At 41.4% G+C, this 19,100-nt stretch overlaps 2 protein-coding genes across 13 annotated transcripts in view; both read left to right on the top strand.

Annotated features, from left to right (window-relative positions):
• Positions 1-19,100, top strand: part of LOC113134345 (zinc finger protein 62 homolog) — a 757,491-nt gene that overhangs the window by 19,017 nt on the left and 719,374 nt on the right. For 11 of the 12 annotated variants that reach the window (XM_026313671.1, XM_026313673.1, XM_026313674.1 and 8 more), the window contains 2 exons: positions 109-1,206; positions 4,488-4,898. In XM_026313671.1, coding sequence (XP_026169456.1) covers positions 109-1,206; positions 4,488-4,898 — 1,509 coding nt within the window. Of the gene's footprint in view, positions 1-108; positions 1,207-4,487; positions 4,899-6,741; positions 7,173-19,100 lie in introns of those variants that run through there. The other variant, XM_026313680.2, reaches the window with a different exon arrangement.
• On the top strand, positions 7,542-17,501 carry LOC113134091 (GTPase IMAP family member 4-like). Its single transcript, XM_026313321.1, has 5 exons — positions 7,542-7,581; positions 8,490-9,371; positions 10,694-10,836; positions 17,227-17,321; positions 17,459-17,501. The coding sequence occupies exons 1-5, from the start codon at positions 7,557-7,559 to the stop codon at positions 17,499-17,501; spliced, it is 1,188 nt and encodes a 395-aa protein (XP_026169106.1). The 5' UTR covers positions 7,542-7,556.

Genomic DNA, 19,100 nt, shown 5'->3' with positions numbered 1-19,100 from the left:
TTTTAAGGTGGACTGGGAAATTCCACTGAGAAACTGGTGAATAAGAAGCATCATGGTTTTTCCGTCCTCACGTCAGTAACCTGGTCCTTGTGTCCTTTGTCCCTCCAGAGCTCCCACAGCAACATGTCTGTAAGGAGGAGGAGGTTCTCCCTGACCAGCAGCTCTGGAACCAGGAGAGGAACTCCAGTCTGGACCAAGAGGATCCAGAGCCTCCACAGTTTAAAGAGGAACAGGATCAACTGTGCAGCAGTCAGGAGGGAGAGCAGCTTGTAATGAAGCAGGAGACAGATACCTTTATGTGGACTCCTACTAATGAGGACAGTGACCAGAGTGAAGCAGAACCACACAGTGATCAGCAGCTCCTCTCTCACAGCTCTCCTGCAGCTGAGAGCCAAGACCAGAGAGGAAGTCAGCCTGTGGAGTCAGGATCAGCTAGAAATGCAGAGACAAAGTCAAAGAAGAGACGTCACCAAAACACAAGTCACAGCAACAACGATGTGGACAAATCTCTCATGTCAGGTGATGCTCACACAGGGAAAAGGACTTTTTTATGTGACACTTGTGGAAAAACCTTTAAGTATAAATCCACGTTGGATACACATATGAGAGTTCACACAGGTGAGAAGCCTCATGTTTGCAGCACTTGTGGGAAAAGGTTTAGTACTGTAACGGTACTTAAAAATCATGTCAGAATCCACACGGGTGAGAAGCCTTATCCTTGTGAGACATGTGGTAAAACATTTAGAGAGAAATCATCATTAAAAACACACATGAGAACCCACACAGGTGAGAAGCCGTATCCCTGCAACACCTGTGGGGAAAAGTTTAGTTATACGTCATCACTGAGGCTTCACATGATAACCCACACAGGTGAGAAGCCATATTTTTGTGAAATATGTAGAAAAGGTTTCAAATTTAGTAGTATTTTTAAAATCCACTTAAAAACCCACACAGGTGAAAGGCCTTACACCTGCAGCACCTGTAGGAAAAGCTTTTGCCATGTGTCACAATTGAAAAGGCATATGAGAGTCCACACAGCTGCAAAGTCATATTGTTGTGAAGTATGCAGGAAGGTTTTCAGAAGCAGTAGTGTTTTGAAAATTCACCTCAGAAGTCACACAGGAGAGAAACCATATCCCTGCACCACCTGCAAGAAAAGTTTCAGTGACATGTCAACTTTGAGGAAGCATATGAAAATCCACACAGGTGAGAAGCCGTACATCTGCAGCACCTGCAGGAAAAGTTTTCGAGAAATGTCACAATTGAAAAGCCATATGAGAGTCCACACAGGAGAGAAGCCATATTCTTGTGAAATATGTATGAAATGTTTTAGGAGCAATAGTGTCTTAAAAATCCACCTGAGAAGTCACACAGGTGAGAAGCCATACCCCTGCACGACCTGTGGGAAAACATTTAGTGACAATTCATCACTGAAAAAGCATGTAAGGATCCACACAGGTGAGAAGCCGTACACCTGCAGCACCTGTGGGAAAAGATTCTATCGGATGTCGGATTTAAAAATACACATCAGAATTCATGCAGGTCATCATCAGCCATGAGCTCTGCCTGCAGTTACATCTATTGATACAGTTTCATCTATTGTGAAAAGCTTTTTTGAAAGAATCTATATATATATATATATATAATTTTTTTTTTACGCCTATCAGGCTTTTTAGTTTGTTTTCCTAGTACTTTTTTCTAGTGCCTGTCATTTATGGCAAAATATATAAAATCTAAATTGTTGGTTGGTCAAACCAGCTTCTCCCACTCAGCTTGGTAACTGGTCTATGGTGCTGGAAGGTTCTGGAGAAGCCAGTGTTTTCGGTGCAGCAGGAGAGTGACGGACCATTGTCTAATCTTGCACCCAGCAACTGAGGTACCTACCCTTGGCTGTATCTTCCCTGGGGAGCAGCCATACTGGTCTAAAAATATTCTTTGTTTTACAGTGACTGCATAGTTCCAGCAAATGTAGGTGACTGATCTCTTCCATTAATAGTTTTAGACTATTTTTATACTTGGCCTCAGTTATATGAATGGATTGTGAACTCTGATGTTAAAGAAGTCACCTGTGTTGTTACTTTGCCAACTAGGCTCTATCATTTGTCAAGGTTATGCCCTTTCATTCTATAGTTGTAATGATTTTGTGATTGGATTAATTGGTTATTATTGTCTCCAGGGTTAGAGACGAATCCCAAACAAAAGTTAGAAAAAATGCACTTAATGATTTTTTAAAAGGTGCTCTATAAATAAAACAAACCTCTGTCACAGGATAGTAAAAATATTTCCTTCCGTGCTGATTATTCAGACTGATGTTCCCAAGTGGATGGATTGAATGAGGGGGGGAACTCTGAGCATCATCAGACTGACTGGTAGTAAAACCTGCAATGATCATGGGCAACAAAATGCTGATTTTCTGACCTCATGTATTCATTTTACTAATTAAAGCTTTGTAAGGTGATAAAGTAAGAACAGCAGGTTCACTCTGAAGTCTGACTCTACAAACTGTTGAAGGCTGCAGACAGGTGGGACTGACAGCAGCAGGGACCCGTCATAGTGAAGGAGAGGTCTTTTCAGTGTTCGACTAGAACGAGCAGGAGGTGTTTTAATGTTGCTGCTCACCTGCTGCAGGTGAAGTTAAAGTGTGATGATGACGATGATTCAGTTCGGTAGTTTGATCAGTGAAGTGACTCATATTGAACATAAATATTTACTAAAGCAATTGGGTTGAAAATGGTTCACAGTCTGAAAGCATTTGATAAAAGGTGGCCAAGTCTGAAATACATCTGAGACCTTAGTTAAACAGGATACAAGTGATCCTGAGCCTTTTATGGTTTGTTCAACAAAACATACTTCTCCTTGGAAAGGTTGATGGTGTGTATTCTTCTTCAGATGGGCAAGACTGCAGCTAAACTACATGTTTGACATGTAAACACACAAAACAATGTCAAGTTTTTCATGTAAACCTGTTTTATATAACCTACATTTAACAGGCAGATATGAAATATTTGACAGCTATAGTAACTTGGCTGACTAATATTTTGCATTTAAAAATATTAAGAGCATAGAAACTATTACGCCTAGTATGTGAGAACAAATGAAATAGCCCTAAAACCAAAATCATTGCACATCAGTTCTTCATTGTCTAAATCTGCATTTGAAAGTGAAGATTAAACTATGCTCACTGACTTTGGATTTTTACACGTAATTATTGCAACTTTTATGTGTTTTTCTACCTTGCTTATGAATCCAAAATGAGTATTTAGTAATTAGTTTTAAAAAGCATCAACTAAATGCAGAAGTACAGTAACAATGTCCTAATTTCTCTGTGAAATAAAGCGACACAGATGTAGAATCAAAATTTGAAAGCGGAACAAAAAGTTGCGTGTCGTGTCCCGCCGGAAGCTGGCGGTGTGACAGCCAGCGGAAGTAAACAAAGGCGGCGCTAGCAGCGTCAGCTGTGTGGATGTGTGGAGTCAGTAGAAGACGATGGTGTAGTCGTATCCCAGAGAAATATCGGAGCTGTAACGAACCAACAATGTCTTCAGTTCAGTGTTTGAGAGAGTTTGTCAACGAGCGACTAACTGCTGCTGCTGAAGAAATATTCGGAGTCTTTGAAAAAACTATCGTCGAGTACGAGCAAGAGATCGATCGTCAGCGCAGACTGCTGGATATCGTTTGGAAACCCGAGATAAAGCTGCACAGGACAGGTCTGTAAGTCCACGGGCTCCTTCAGAAACCGAACTCAGGGATAGGACCCACACAGGATCCGAACCAGGTCCAGGTCTATATTCACTTTCACTGTAAAGGAGAAAAATTGGGGCATAGGCGGAAGTTAAGGAGCATCGCTAAGCTAATGTGATTTTAAGGCAATAACATGAACGTGTTGTGTAGCGATGTCATCGAGCTTTGTTTACCTGATAAACAGTCTGTGGCTGAGGACAGACAGCGGTGTTGTGTTCAAGTGTTCTCAGTCATTTGTTTTCTGTCGGCTCTTCGTTGATGTAAACGTCATGTGGTTTAGACCTTGTAGTGCTTCATTATGGCTCAGACTTCACCTGTGCTTTGGTTTGGCACCACTCCTCAAGCTGTTAATGAAATAAGTGATTAACTATTTTTCTGTCAGTGCTGTTCTCTTTAGCTTTAGCGTTTCCTTCAAAGAAACACTGAGCAGTTAGACCGGATGGAAACAACATCGGGTCCAACAGCTGCTTTGACCTGCAGTTTGTCATGTTAATAAACAGCAACAGTGACGATGAGCCGCAGCTAAAAGTGGGAAGCTGCTGCCTGGATGTTTGGTTCTCTGAGCTTTTCTAATAAGAGACTCACAACTGGAGTGGTTTACCCAAATAATTCATTCAGTTTCCTTTCAGGGACAAGTTCTCAGCGTAGAACCAGATAAAGGCCTAAACTGGTATTTCTTTGCTCAGGTGTCTGTTTTTTCCATCCTCACATCAGTAACCTGGTCCTTGTGTCCTTTGTCCCTCCAGAGCTCCCACAGCAACATGTCTGTAAGGAGGAGGAGGTTCTCCCTGACCAGCAGCTCTGGAACCAGGAGAGGAACTCCAGTGTGGACCAAGTGGATCCAGAGCCTCCACAGATTAAAGAGGAACAGGAGCAACTGTGCAGCAGTCAGGAGGGAGAGCAGCTTGTAGTGAAGCAGGAGACAGATACCTTTATGTGGACTCCTACTAATGAGGACAGTGACCAGAGTGAAGCAGAACCACACAGTGACCAGCAGCTCCTCTCTCACAGCTCTCCTGCAGCTGAGAGCCAAGACCAGACAGGAAGTCAGCCTGTGGAGTCAGGATCAGCTAGAAATGCAGAGACAAAGTCAAAGAAGAGACGTCACCAAAACACAAGTCACAGCAACAACGATGTGGACAAATCTCTCATGTCAGGTGATGCTCACACAGGGAAAGGGATTTTTTTATGTGACACTTGTGGAAAAGTTTTTTGGTGCAGTTATGACTTTAATATACACAAGAGAACCCACAAAGACGAGAAACAATATGTTTGTGATACCTGTGGGAAGAAATTCAGTTATCGATCAACGCTGAATATTCATTTTAAAACCCACACAGGTGAGAAGCCATATTCCTGCAGCACCTGTGGGAAAAGCTTCAGTCAGATAGCATCACTTAAAGCTCATTTAAGAACCCACACAGGTGAGAGGCCATATTCTTGTAAAACTTGTGGGAAGACTTTTAGTGACATGTCAGTATTGAGAAAACATATAAGAACCCACACTGGGGAAAAACCATACTGTTGTAAAACCTGTGGAAAGACATTCAGTCAGATATCAACATTAAATGCCCATTTAAGAACCCACACAGGTGAGAAACCATATTCTTGCAGCACCTGTGGGAAAAGTTTCAGTCAGACGACAGCACTCAAGGCTCATTTAAGAACCCACACAGGTGAAAGACCATATTCTTGCAAAACATGTGGGAAAAGATTCAGTCACCTATCAGGAATGAAGGCTCATTTAAAAATACATACAAATTAGAAATCACATTCATGGAGAATGTAGAATACGTTTCCTTCTTGTTCCCCTTTAGAACTCCACCAGAGTGAAAAACAATATTGACGTTACATGTTAATGTATGAGTGTAATTTCTTTCAACAACAATCAACTTTGACAGGAAGCTGAAAATACTCGCCTGCTTTTGTGTTTCTCAGTTTGACTGAGGAATAATATTAAATACAGTCAGTGTCTTTCTCAGGTTCGTCCTTGTCCTCTGAATTTCTGTGCCTTATTCTCTCTACGTGAAAACTACATGGTGTCATTCAGATTAGACTGTTGATCATTTAACAGTTAACAGTTATTTAAATCGTCTCTGGTTGTCTTTAGAGCAAAATGTCCTTAAACTGTGTAAAAGGGGAAAAAATGATTGTAAATGTGAGAAAGCAAACTTGAACTAAATGTTATTTCATCACTGCCTAATATAATTAAATATAAGTGAGGTTTAAGTAAGAGATGGTCCAGTTTGGTGTTTTGACAGGAGTATGATTACAGGGGTAGAGTGTAACTGAGTATATTTACTCAAATACATTGACAAATACAAACTCACTGTTTGCTAATTCACTAAACATATATCAGTTAGTAAAGACTGACAGTGACAGTGTCCTGATTCCTCTGTGAAAGGAAGTGACACTGATGTAAGATGCCAGTAACAGCCATTTTTGGTAATTCCCAGTTTGGATTTCACTTTACGTGTTGGGGTGTGTACAACATTATATTACATGTTTCTCTTTGGGGTTAGAACCACTCTCACCTACAAACCCCCACGTGTACACACCACAGCCTTTTCTATGCAAATGAAAGGTTTTGGATCAAACTGTTCCTTGATCAGAGTCTCTGTGTATAGAGAGGTGCCATCATCCCAGAGACTATCACAAGCTCACCTGCTGCAGGTAAAGTATGATATGATCCAGTTTGGTAGATTGATCTGTGGCAGAGCCTCAAATTGAGCACGAACAATCAGGATACAGATGATCCTGAGCCTTTTAGTGATGGTTTGTTCAGCTTCTCCTCCATCTGTTTTTAGCAGAACTTCACTGGTAACTGAGTCGATTTAGTCAAGACTGCAGCTAAATTACCAACATGTTAGACAAACAGTTACCTGCCCTCCTTTGCAGGGCCAAATTAAACCAGCTGTTGTACTAACATTTTAAATGTTATATTGATGAGGTTGGTGTCATTGGAAACAAAACAAATTGTAGTTCATTGTGACTTTTCAGATTTGGCCAAAGATTTTTGGTGATACATCTGGAAACATATCTTTCTATAGGTAGGTAGGGGTAGGTATGTTATGAAACATGAGTGATTTGAAGAATCTAAGGGTGGTATGAACTAAGTTACTGGCTGTAGTCGCTGTTTGGATCAAGAAGAGCATTAAAATCAACACCAGAGAAATGAATTACAGAACATCCATCAAACTGCAGGAGTTATTAGAGAATCAAAGATGAAGTGAAGGATCCGTTTAGTAAAGACACACAGGAAACCTGTTCATTAACCAGTGGATCAAATGTGCATCAGTTTAATGAATGATTGTGAACACATATAAATATCTGTACTATTCTACCATTGACTGAACAGACAGACTGACAACTGAAAGAAATGTAAGAAGAGAAAAATGCATTTTATTGCTTCAGATACTGTCTCTAACAAAACCACCTGATTTTCCTGTAGAGATCGTAACTACTTCCTGTTAATGCAGAAAGGTGATCTTAAGGTTCGATCCAAGTGTCAGATACTCAGATGAAGTCTCCAACTATACCAGACGGTCCTGGGACCATGGTCCAATTCTAGTGCATGGGTTCATCTGTAGTATTGATTCTGTGCATACAAAGGGTTTTTAGCTGTGATGAGGGTCTGGACTGATGAAACAGCAGAATACCACTCCAGCATTTTCATTAGATCTGCTCTCCACTGCAGTGGACGCAATATATGTCGTCAGTGTTTTATGGGCGTTGTTAGTTGAAGTACAGGGAGGAGTCACTGCAGACAGACTGAACTTCAACAACACATCTCCTCTCGCCTCTCTAACGCAAATATGGCCAGCAAACTCTCCACAAATGGTAAGTCTGAAAACTTTATTTTTATATTTTGACATGACTATACACTCACCTGTGTGTGTGTGTGTGTGTGTGAACTAGCACAGGAACATCAATAAAAAACCTCAGCCAAAGAAAAGATTAGCCAGAAATATCACACTGGGCCAGTTGAATTTATTTTTTATGCTCATGCCGAATAGGCAAAACTATTGTCTGACATGATTCAGGGTTTTCCAAGAGAAACATCATCAGAATTAACGACATGTAAGTGGGTGGTTGAGCACAGTCCAGTCAGCTTCTGATAACCCAGCTCAGTGTGTTGCTGTTCTATTGCAATAACTGGAAAATTGCAGTACGTTTTGGCATCAGTCTGCCTGAATCCTGAACATTTTGAGAATAATTGTTTCACTTTCGTTACGTTTATAGGTTGAGGTGAGGCCCAGACCATAAAAGCAAAGCAGAAAATTTCTCTCGCTAAACCAGTTCATCCATAGTTTTGCATCAGCATGTATATAGTGTTCAATATATTTCTTTTTAATCTGATAATAATGTTCTCATTTCTTTTTTATCAATTTAACCTAATTTAAAACGCAGGGTTCGTTCATTAAGCTGCACCATTTCATGAACCTGCAGTGTTTCCTTGATTTTAAGTCATTTCCCATGAAGCTGATTCTGGTAACACTGTAGAAAACACTGTGTAACTGACATTGTCCTTTTGTTGTATGAATGTGGTTTGTAATGTGAAAGTGTGGCTGTTCTCTCCCTGTTCCTCTTTAGTGAGAACAAATGTAATGTCATTTTCCCAAACCTACATTTTATTAGCCAGGACCCTGTAGTTATTCAGTATTTACAAGTTTCATTACAGATGTTTGTCACCTGAAAGGCCACACTTCCCTCTAAAAATGTGTCCATGTTTTCAACCATCCCCTCAGATCCACCCAGATACAACGATGAGGTGATCAGGATTGTGATGGTGGGGAAGACTGGAGTGGGAAAGAGCACCACAGGGAACACCATCCTGGGAAAACAGCACTTTGAATCAGTCTTCTCCCCTAAGTCTGTGACCACAAGCTGTAAAAAGGGCGTCTCTGAGGTGGACGGACAACGGGTTGCTGTCATCGACACTCCGGGCCTGTTTGACACCGAGATCACTGAAGAAAACACCAATAGAAATATTGCTCAGTGCATTTCTTATGCTTCTCCTGGACCCCACATCTTCCTGGTCATCATCAAACTGGGCAGATACACGGATGAAGAAAAGCAGACAGTGCAGAAGATTCAGAAAATCTTTGGTGAGGATGCAGACAAATACAGCATGGTTCTCTTCACCCATGGTGACCAGCTCAAAGGGAAACCTATTGAGGAGTTCTTGGAGCGAAGTGAAGAATTGCAGGAACTCGTGGACAGATGTAACAACCAGTACCACGTCTTCAACAATGAGTGTGAGGATCGTTCTCAAGTCAAGGAGCTGCTCCAGAAGATTGGAAAGATCAATGAGAACAACGGAGGAACCCACTACACCACTGAAATGTTCCAGAGCGCAGAGAGGGCTATTGAGGAGGAGAAACAGAGAATCCTGAAAGAAAAAGAAGAGGAAATGCACCAAAAGGTGGAGGAGATGAAGATCAAAATAGAAGAAAAGTATGAAAAATTGATGAAGGAAGTGAAAGCTGACAGGCAGAATGAGTTAAGGGCAGCGTGTGAAAGAGAAATGCAAGAGGAAATAGAAAAATATAAAATAATGCAGGGAGAGTTGGCCAGACAACAGGCTGAGAGAATGAACATGCCCATGAACATGTCCATGCTCATTCCATGTAGCTTAATGTGACTTTGTGACATATTTCAAGGCTTGTTTAAGTTTAGTAAAAATCTTGTTGACCTAATCATTCCAGTTAAATTGTTGAAGTAAGTGACTTTCTGATGCTGGACTGCAGCAGCTTTCACAAATGATTGTGGCTCCTTGTAGATTTTCACAGAACCTGCTGTAATGGTCCTGTTGGGCAGAGTCTGGTCTCTAATAAGAGCCTGATCCTGGATGGTAAACGACCTCTGAATGTTTCACAGATGGTCGAGAATAAAAATAAAAAATGTGTTAATGTGACTGCAGTAAATCTGATATCACCTCAATAATTCTTCTCTCAATAAAGGACTTCTAGACCAGCTTTTGTTTTATCCAGTCTAATTTAATTCAGTGCTCATACATGAGCTATAGTTCACTGTCATCATTCCCTCCACACGTTCATTTGAAACCAATTCAAAGGGCTGTTAACACAAGGTCTATATAGACACACTATTCCTGCTGGTTCTTCCTCATCCAGAGTGAAGGTCTAATCATCTGTAGGGTTGTCACCTGTCTGGGACGAGGACCATGTGTGTCATCATGAGGTGAGAAGATCAGAACCAAATAAATAACAGGAGAAAACACAGGCCGTTGTAGCACTGAATGTTCCTGAAGGCAGAGGTCACACACACACACACACACACACACACACACACACTAACCACCTGACAACAGTTATGACTTTAGAGTTGTTTAAAGGCAGGGGTCCACCCTGGACAGGTCCCCAGTCCATCACAGGGCCACGTAGAGACCAACAACCTCACACACTCACACTCACTCCTATGGGCAATTTAGAGTCACCAATCAACCTGACATACATGTTTTTGGACTGTGGGAGGAAACCAGAGGACCTGGAGAAAACCCACACAAGCACAGGGAGAACATGCAGACTCCACACAGAAAGGCCCCTGATGGGTTTCAAACCAGGAACCTTCTTGATGTGAGGCAACACTGCTAACCACTGGTTTGAAAACCCTTACTTTATATTTACAAAATTTGGCGAGAACAGTGGGAATGTTGTGAAATTAAAAATGGTTGGGTGTCAGTGGGTCCTGGGAGGAAAGAAACTGTAACAACTGGACTGAAAGCAGGTTAAATGACACAGTTTAAGTTAAATGGATGAAACTAGACAACATGTCCCGTCAGTCCATAAAGCAACAGGCTCCAATGAGAGTTTCCATAGAAAAAACACGGTGCAGTAATATGTCAACAGTCCTCACTCCGGTCTGCAGGTGGCGGTAACGCGCCTTAGGTTTCCTTAGGTTTGATCAATCACTCTCTCCTCCCCCCACGCAGCTGGCACCCTGGCACCTGGACAATGCCTCACTCCCTCAGCCTTTCACACCTCAGGCCCACCCCATCAGCCCACCACTTCACAGCTCCATGCCCCCCCAAGCACACTGCCCCCCTGCCCACCCTTGTCCCTCACACCAGCCCAGGTGAGAAGTGAACTGAGGAGGATCTAGGCTAGGAAGGTAGCTGGACCAGGTGGCATCAGCTCCAGGCTCCTTAAGTCCTGTGCAGATGAACTGTGTGGAGTTATGGAGCATGTCTTCAACCAGAGCTGAGTGTGGTACCACAGCTCTGAGACTTCCTGTGTGGTACCAGTGCCCAAGACACCGCACGCTAAAGACATCAACAGCTTCAGGCCGGTGGCTCTCACATCCCATCTGATGAAGACACTGGAGAGACTGGTCCTGGGCCACCTCTGTCAGCAGAACCACCTCCTTATCAACACAGGGAAGACCAAGGAGATGGTGATGGATTTCCGCAGATGTTGGTCTACTCTCCCCTCGTCAGTGAACATCCAGGGAATGGTCATTGAGAGAGTGGACTCTTATAAGTACCTGGGTGTTCATCTGAACAACAAACTGGAGTGGACTCATAACACAGATGCACTGTACAGGAAGGGCCAGAGCCGACTCTGCCTCCTGAGGAGACTGTGGTCTTTTGGGGTGAAGGGGGCACTCCTGAGGACCTTCTATGACTCTGTGGTGGCATCAGCCATCCTGTACGGTGTGGTCTGCTGGAGCAGCAGCATCACGGAGAGGGAAAGGAAGAAGCTGGACAAGGTCATCAAGAAGTCCAACTCTGTCCAGGGCTGTCCTCTGGACTCAGTGAGGGAGGTGGGGGACAGAAGGGTCCTGGCTAAGCTGACATCGATGCTGGACCACGAGTCTCACCCCCTGCAGGACGTCCTGTCTGCCCTGGAGAGCAGCTTCAGTGACAGACTGATCCACCCTCACTGTGTGAAGGACAGATTCCACAGGTCTTTCCTTCCTGCTGCTGTCAGACTCTACAATGATCACTGCTAACTGTACGTGTGTCATCCATCTGCAGTGATCATGTACAATAGTGTAGTATAATGTAAATCACATCAGTGCAATATACTGTGGTCACTTTACCTGGTATTTCTTTATATATCCAGTGATGTCCATATACTGCACATACCCATAGACACATATTGTACACACTTATAGTCTTTGTAGATTCATAGTTCTATTCCACTTAGTACTTTCTAAATATTTTTAATTTCCTATTTATCTCACATCTTGTTACTTCTGGCTCTCTGCTGTGTTTTTGTACTTACTGTTGCAACAATGCAGTTTCCCCATTGTGGGACAAATAAAGGTTTTTCTTATTCTTATTCTTCGTCCGACGAGCAAACCGCCAATAAACAAGCGAAGAAGAAGAACTGCCCTCGTGTGTTTGGGTAAAATCTAACACGTTTACGCTTAAAGAGGATAAAACACGTTTTTCGGGGGAGTCGACTCACAGAATAAGTAGGTGAACATTTCCTCTGTCTGTTGTCTTCGTGTTTATTAGCGCTGTTTGTGCTTTTAGCCGAGGTTAGCACGTCGTTCGAGTAAAACACGTGACGTTTAGCTAGCTGTTGGCTAGCCGACGTTAGCAGCACCGTAGGTCAATGGTTGGTGTTCATTAGGCCCGAGCAGCGGGCGAAGGTCACGGCGCAGGGACTATTGGCGTGAGGATTTTATAGGTTTCATCAACGACTTCAAAAGACCTCATCTATATGAGAGGGGCAGCTAAAGTTTCCAAACTTCGTAATTAATATTTACGGTTTTCCTCTGGCGGACCAGTCCAGTTGATGTTCGTTTTACGCATCTTTGAGTTATGATAAATCGCACACGCATTGTCGGATTTGAATCTGACCAATTGATGAATTGTAGTCCCCGCCGGCCTGAACCCATGTGATTAAACAAAATCACAGTAGGTGCAATAGCGCCCCCTGTATAACAATTTGAACATTTGCAAAAATACTTGAATGGAGAGCCAAAATTTAGTTTGTCAGAACTGCACCAAATTTGGCTTAGAAATCCATTAGGGCATCCCGATCAAAAAAGACAATCAGACCCATGCTCTATTTTCCACGCTGCTGCCGTGGCGATGACTGAGATCCACCATTGTTTTCCAATGGGAGTTTTAAACTTAAAGATGCAAATGCTGTAGAAATGCCTGCTGCTGCGGCCTTCCTGCATTTGTGTGTGTCTGTATGTGCCTGTGTCACTGTGGCCTCAGAAATGTGCCCTCTGCAGCCGTTTACAAAATCCCACACCTCAGCTTTGGTAGCTTTGCTGGTCTGCATGTGTCCACGAGTGTGTGCGATGGTGTGTGTGGCTGAATGTTTGTCAGTGACATTTGTTAATGTCTTAATATGTGTGTCTGTGTGTTTTTGTCTCTCAATACATCTGGATATGTGCGTCTGGGTTTTCTACCGCTGCTCTGGTTACCGAGGAACTATAAAGAGTTTCGCTGTCTGTCTCTTAAACGCACATTAGGAGGAGGGCACATCTCACTGTTGTGACTTCATTTCAATACCAATCACTGTTGGCGTGTTCAGTTGTTGGAAAATGAGCACAGGAGAAAAATTGTTCCCAATGAGTGCTGTTGGGACATGAACTCCACCTGTGTCCTGCCGAGTTGGTTTGTGAGAAGAGATCAGTCAGTAGCCTATTGAAGATTCTATACTTTTATTGTTTCCACAGCAAAACAGATTACATGAGCAAACACAGTCAGATATACAGTATCTGGAGTCTGTGGCACTATTTCTAGTGCATGCAGCCACAGAACTGAAAACAAGGACACGCACAGTGGTTATATAGTCTGGGTTACGCTCTTCTCAACTGAAACTCTTGTCCACACCCTTTTTGTCGGTTAGTTACTCAACACATTCTTGCCGCTCAGCACGTTCCCACATATGGTCCTAAAATGTACCGGGAGCCAGTGCAAGGAAGATAAAACAGGAGTGATATGGTCAATTCTACTTTTTCCAGTCAAGAGTCTTGCAGCTGAGTTCTGGACAACCTGGAGCCGGTTAATCGATTTATGGCACAGGCAGGTGAATAGACTGTTGCAATAGTCAAGGCGTGAAGAAATAAAAGCATGTAAAATCACCTCCGTATTCTTAAATGATAAAATTTATTGTATTTTGGAGATATTTCTGAGGTGATAAAAACATGTCTGGACAGTCTTTGTGACATGGCGCTCAAAGTTTAGTTTAGAATCAAACCAAACACCAAGATTTTTGCAGCGGATGTTGGGTTATGTAAGAGAGAGTCTGTACAAGGCAGAACATATTTGGTTATATGTTGTGGGCCAGTAACAACTATTTCTGTTTTATTAGAATTCAGCTGCAAGTAGTTTTGAGCCACCGAACTTGAAATGTCTTCTTTTAAATGAAACAATTCAAGTTGAAAACAAATAATCTCTTTATTTAATCTGTATGAAAGTAAGGAGCGGTGTGTTTTCTCCTGTCTCACCTCATTATAGCTAATGTGATTCCACCTCACACTGAGCACACTGTTCATATGGAAATAATCTCAGGTGAGCCAGGTAATTATGTACACGCCCCCGAGAAATGACATAAAACGTCAAACTTCATCATAGAATTGACTTTTTCTGTGCGTTTGGATGATGGCACGTTACGCAAGTGAAGAAGCTCTTTGTATGTTCCACACAGCGATGAATAGTTTACTGTGTCCTAAAAACACGACTCAAATGACGACCGTTTGGATCCGCATTGTATTGTATTGTGTTGTATTGTTCCCTCTGAGCCACACTGACTGGAAGGCTCATTATGCGGTTCTTTGTGCGGGTCGTTGAGCGCGTCTTTTGTCTTCTCAGGTAAATCACATGACTATGCGTGCTCAGACACACCTTCCTGCATATCCCCTTTCTAAACAAAAATTGTTGTAGCTGCATTGGTCGAATGAAATGATAGCCACGCTTCGTACATATGTCCTTTTGCTGTTATTTGTCTCTTTCTCTATGATAACTACAAGTAAATGTCCACTGATACACAAACGAACACATGCGACAAATCCAGTGACATTCCAATCCAATGACTATTTACACATAACATCATCATTTACAAAAAGCTGATATAAAACAACAAAAATAACAGATTTAAAGACGAATTACCGTGTGCGCCCTCTTAGACCGTGCAAGGAAATCTTTTTTAGGCTCTGCATATGTTAGAGAAATTCAAATGTTGACCCTCCTGTGACCTGATCCACTTTACTTTAGTAGAACTGAAACCCTTCTGAATGGGGCCTATTGTGTACTGTAGAAATATAATTGTTGCTCTCAGTGAGCACAGTTTGCTCTGACCTTGACTATTTGATAAGGGCCCAGATGTCTCCCTTTTGTGTTTCCATGAAAACTGATGTGTTGGGCTGCAAGCAGCCAGTGATCCTCATGCTGTACCAAGGTGCAGTGTGACTGTTACTGCTTGAAAGTAAAACTTCTATATAATCTGACCGAAGTTCGTCCTCTGAGTCTATTTGTTAAAAGAATTTACCTAACAGCATACCATTAGTGTTTCTCTGTATCCATATTAGTTCAACCCATAATGCAACGGTCCCGTGTACAACTCAACCTGGCCATGTGACCTGTTATGCTTCAATAGTAATTCTTTCTTAAAGAACCCTTAACTTTAAACATTTTAAGGGAGCACATTCTTTACTTTATGCCAGTAGTATATAACTGGTTCATTTTGCTGATAAGATCTATAATCTGATATGAAATTAATAATAAAGGGTGCCTCCCTTAGTTGACGTTTCCTATAACGCCTCATCAACAGTAAGGGGTTTTTTAAAGATAAGTTTTCTGTGACAACTTACCAACAGTCAGGTTTATTTTTAAAAAAGATAAAAATTCGTTTTGCTTGTTTGTCAAGATAAAATTATGGTTTGTTGTGTGACGTGTGTGTGTGTGTAACGTATAGGGGAGTGACCTTGCCGCTGAAATTACAAACCATTAAAAATAATTTCTACTACTCCTTTTTAAAATAAGGGGTCGTGACTAACATTTAACTACCGTATTTTTGTGTGTTGATATTTGTCAATGACTGTTTACAGTTGTGCACGGGGCAAATTTCGTAGACGACAATGTTTGCTGCTCATCAGCCGTTTTAGCCTACGTTATAGAGCGTGGTGGCGTTGGACGTTAATACGTCAATGCACATATATGTGTCAACCAATGCAATGATTAGCAAGCTAACAGTGTACAGACTACGGAGCTGTGCAGATCGTCCGCATTAGACCGAGACATGTTGTAATTGTGGATTAAAGTGTGGGTTTTTGGAGTGTGGGGGATTCTTCATTTTCTCAGTGAAACTATCTCTGCTTCTCTGTTGGTGCTGCTGTATAAATAATCACATAGTAAACTTTACAAGAGTAAACCACAGCAGTAATACTAAATATGAAACATAGCATTGGGGCTTTACATTACTATAACTAAAAGTCTGATGGTTGTGTCAATGGATCAGGATTAGAAGTTTCTTTTTCTTTTTTTTTGTTTTGTGAAAGTTCAGTCAGCAACATCAGACTAGTAGCAAACGACATCACTGCTACTGTCCAGGAAGATCATGATGTAAAAGAGACACCACATGAGCTGATTAATAATATCCCTAAGAATTATTTTAGGATTGAAAAATACAAAAAAATGCTACTGTGAATGTGAGAGATTCAATAAACTACTTTAGAGCTACAATAATTAGCTGACTAATACAGAGTTAATGGTTAGTTCATGGCATTTAAAATGCTTTTAAAACATAGTAAATGTGGTCTGGTTTCAGAAAAAGACTGTATTGAGGTTTTCTACCTCCGTGAAGTTGGCCCCCCACCCAACGCAAAATTTCGCAAAAATAGTCTCAATCGTTTGTGCTTCGTTTGTGCTGGTTTGTGCTGTAAAAATTTTCGTTTGTGCTGTTTTGGTTTTTTAGATATAAAAGATTTATTTAAAGGTCATTCTCCGGTCACTCAGCCCCCCCACATGCTCCAAACTCACCCGAAATAGTCTCAATCGTTTGTGCTTCGTTTGTGCTGGTTTGTGCTGTAAAAATTTTCGTTTGTGCTGCCTCGGTTTTTAAAATATTAGACATTACATTTTTGGTGATGACGTTTTTCTTAGTACAGTTGAAGTAACAAGGTAAGATCCAAACGGATCCAAATTTAGTTAAGTTACCGATCGACTGTGTGTTTCCAACTTATACCAGACACAGCGGCTCACAAGAAGTGTGGACTGTAATACCAACTCCAAGGTAAATGTTTTTACTTGCTACTGTATGTCATTATGTTAATAACAATAGTATGTCATACAATATGTTTGCTGTATCTCTGTGCTTATACATACATAAGCTTTGTATGTGTATTATATGCATGTATGTAGACATGTGCCTCATGACTCAATGAATTAAGCCAAAATTATTTTACTTGTGAAACTGAATTAAAGTGAACTAACATCTTAACATCCATTAACACAAATAATGGACCTTTAAAAACTTAAACACTTAAAACCACTGACAGGCCATGTCTGTCTTCAAACCAAAACTGCCACACAGAATAATCCACTCCATCGAGCCTGACTTCCAGAAGAGCAGAAACAGCTTCTCCAAACAGGAGTAGGAAAACAAGGGTGTGTGGCATACAACAAAATACTTGAGATTAAATTTAAACAGTGCAGTCAATCCTTTGTGTATAACACTGCATGTGGGCAGATTTTGTTTTTTTCTGACACTCCTGTCACTCCACTTCTCAGGTCATCATACATCTCCCAGACTCATGGAGACCTCCTGCAGTAGGCTACATAAGGTCCAAGACTAGCCTGCGTTAAGCCTCCTTTGAAAGCGATGACTGCCCTTAAAGTAAGTCTCTCTCCCTGGAGCATCAGATTGGGGGGAAATTCACTCAATGGAAATTCTATGGAATTACTTCCCAGGTCAGTGTCAATCCACAGAAGTTCTCCCAGACTGTAACTGTGAGACACTTTCCCTGCACAGAGCTCTTGTCCTGATGTAGAGTCTGTCTTGAATGCAGAGGGACACTGTGATGGACTTTGGACTGGCCTGAGGCAGGGGGACTCCAGAAGGTTAAGGCCTTCTTCCACTGCAGTCTGAAGATGAGCAATGCCAGAAGCCTGTAGTACAGCAACAAAAGTACAAACAAATGGTATTTGCCTTGTTGTTTGTGTGCTGAGACTGCAGTACTGTGAGGAGCCCTGCTTTGTGACGTGAACACATGAATGTTTTGTCATTGATTTTTCAATGATAGTGGAGATGTGGCACTGTGTATCGATTTGGAGAGCACCAGCCTTCAGTTGGACAGGGTTGAATATTTCACTCAGCAGCTCTGCCCTCTGTATGTAGGCCTGTGCATTCAGACCCTTTGTGCTGATGGTTTTCACTAGCTGGAGGAGGTTGTTGGAGTCTTCACCACAAACAAAATTTGCAAAGGTGACACTATCACAGAAAGCACAACATAATTACTCACTTAAATAATCCTAACTCCAAAAATGTCATGTATAGTATAAACCTGTATTACTGTATTGTCCCAAATATAAGGACAATATAGTAATAATATGTTATATCTTATATTACTAACAATAGAGTAATGTTGAACATATTCTAAAACTAACATGAGTCATATGTACAACTGTAATTAGCATTTAATTGCTAGTGATATAAGTGATACAAGTATTAGCAATGTGTTTTTTGTTCAATAAACATTGGAAATCTTAGCTCACTTGAATTCTGTACCGTTGTTCTTGAAGTTACACTTACAAAAATTAATCTTTGTTTTAGTATTGTAAGAGTAGTAACCAAGTATCATAACTTTTATTATTTGGCATATTCATTACCGTTTGTACAACAGTTTTACTACAAATACCATGGTTAAACTATGGTTAGCAAGAACCATGGCTAACTTATGGTTACCACTGTTAAAACATTGTACTTACATTGGCCAGAAATTTGAGTTTGTGACTTTATCAACTTTTCCTCTACTAACTTGATTTTCACAACAGCATCTTGAAGAGCGCCACCTCGTGGTGGGAGTGATGGGTATCAGACGATACTCGTAAATAAGGTCAATCAGATGGGAACAAAAGTGCTGAAGTTACATAAAGCTACGACTTGATGGCGCTCTCGCACAAATCTATTTTAAGTAAGACGGTGACAGAAAAAGAGTCTGACAGCAGATGAACATTGAGCTGCTTTTAATAAACACCACAACGACTACAAAAAATATTGTTAAAGAGTTGTTCTATTAAAACATCACTAGAATCAAACAATTTGGTAAGAAAGTAAATAAGTGAGCAACCCAAAATAAAATGCTAAATAAAAGCAAAATAAAAAGCCGCACAAACGACTGAGACTATTTCGGGTGAGTTTGCAGCATGTGGG

The sequence above is a fragment of the Mastacembelus armatus genome, chromosome 17, assembly GCF_900324485.2.
Source record: "Mastacembelus armatus chromosome 17, fMasArm1.2, whole genome shotgun sequence".
Taxonomy (NCBI): domain Eukaryota; kingdom Metazoa; phylum Chordata; class Actinopteri; order Synbranchiformes; family Mastacembelidae; genus Mastacembelus; species Mastacembelus armatus.
Note: the sequence above shows the minus strand (reverse complement) of the source record. Positions and strands in the feature narration are given on the sequence as shown.

Excerpts from the sequence above, each read along its gene's own strand:
- LOC113134091 (XM_026313321.1), top strand. The coding sequence starts at position 7,557 with ATGGCCAGCAAACTCTCCACAAATG. Across the intron at positions 7,582-8,489 it reads CAGCAAACTCTCCACAAATG|ATCCACCCAGATACAACGAT; the intron begins GTAAGTCTGAAA and ends CCATCCCCTCAG. Across the intron at positions 10,837-17,226 it reads TGTCCCTCACACCAGCCCAG|GCCATGTCTGTCTTCAAACC; the intron begins GTGAGAAGTGAA and ends AACCACTGACAG.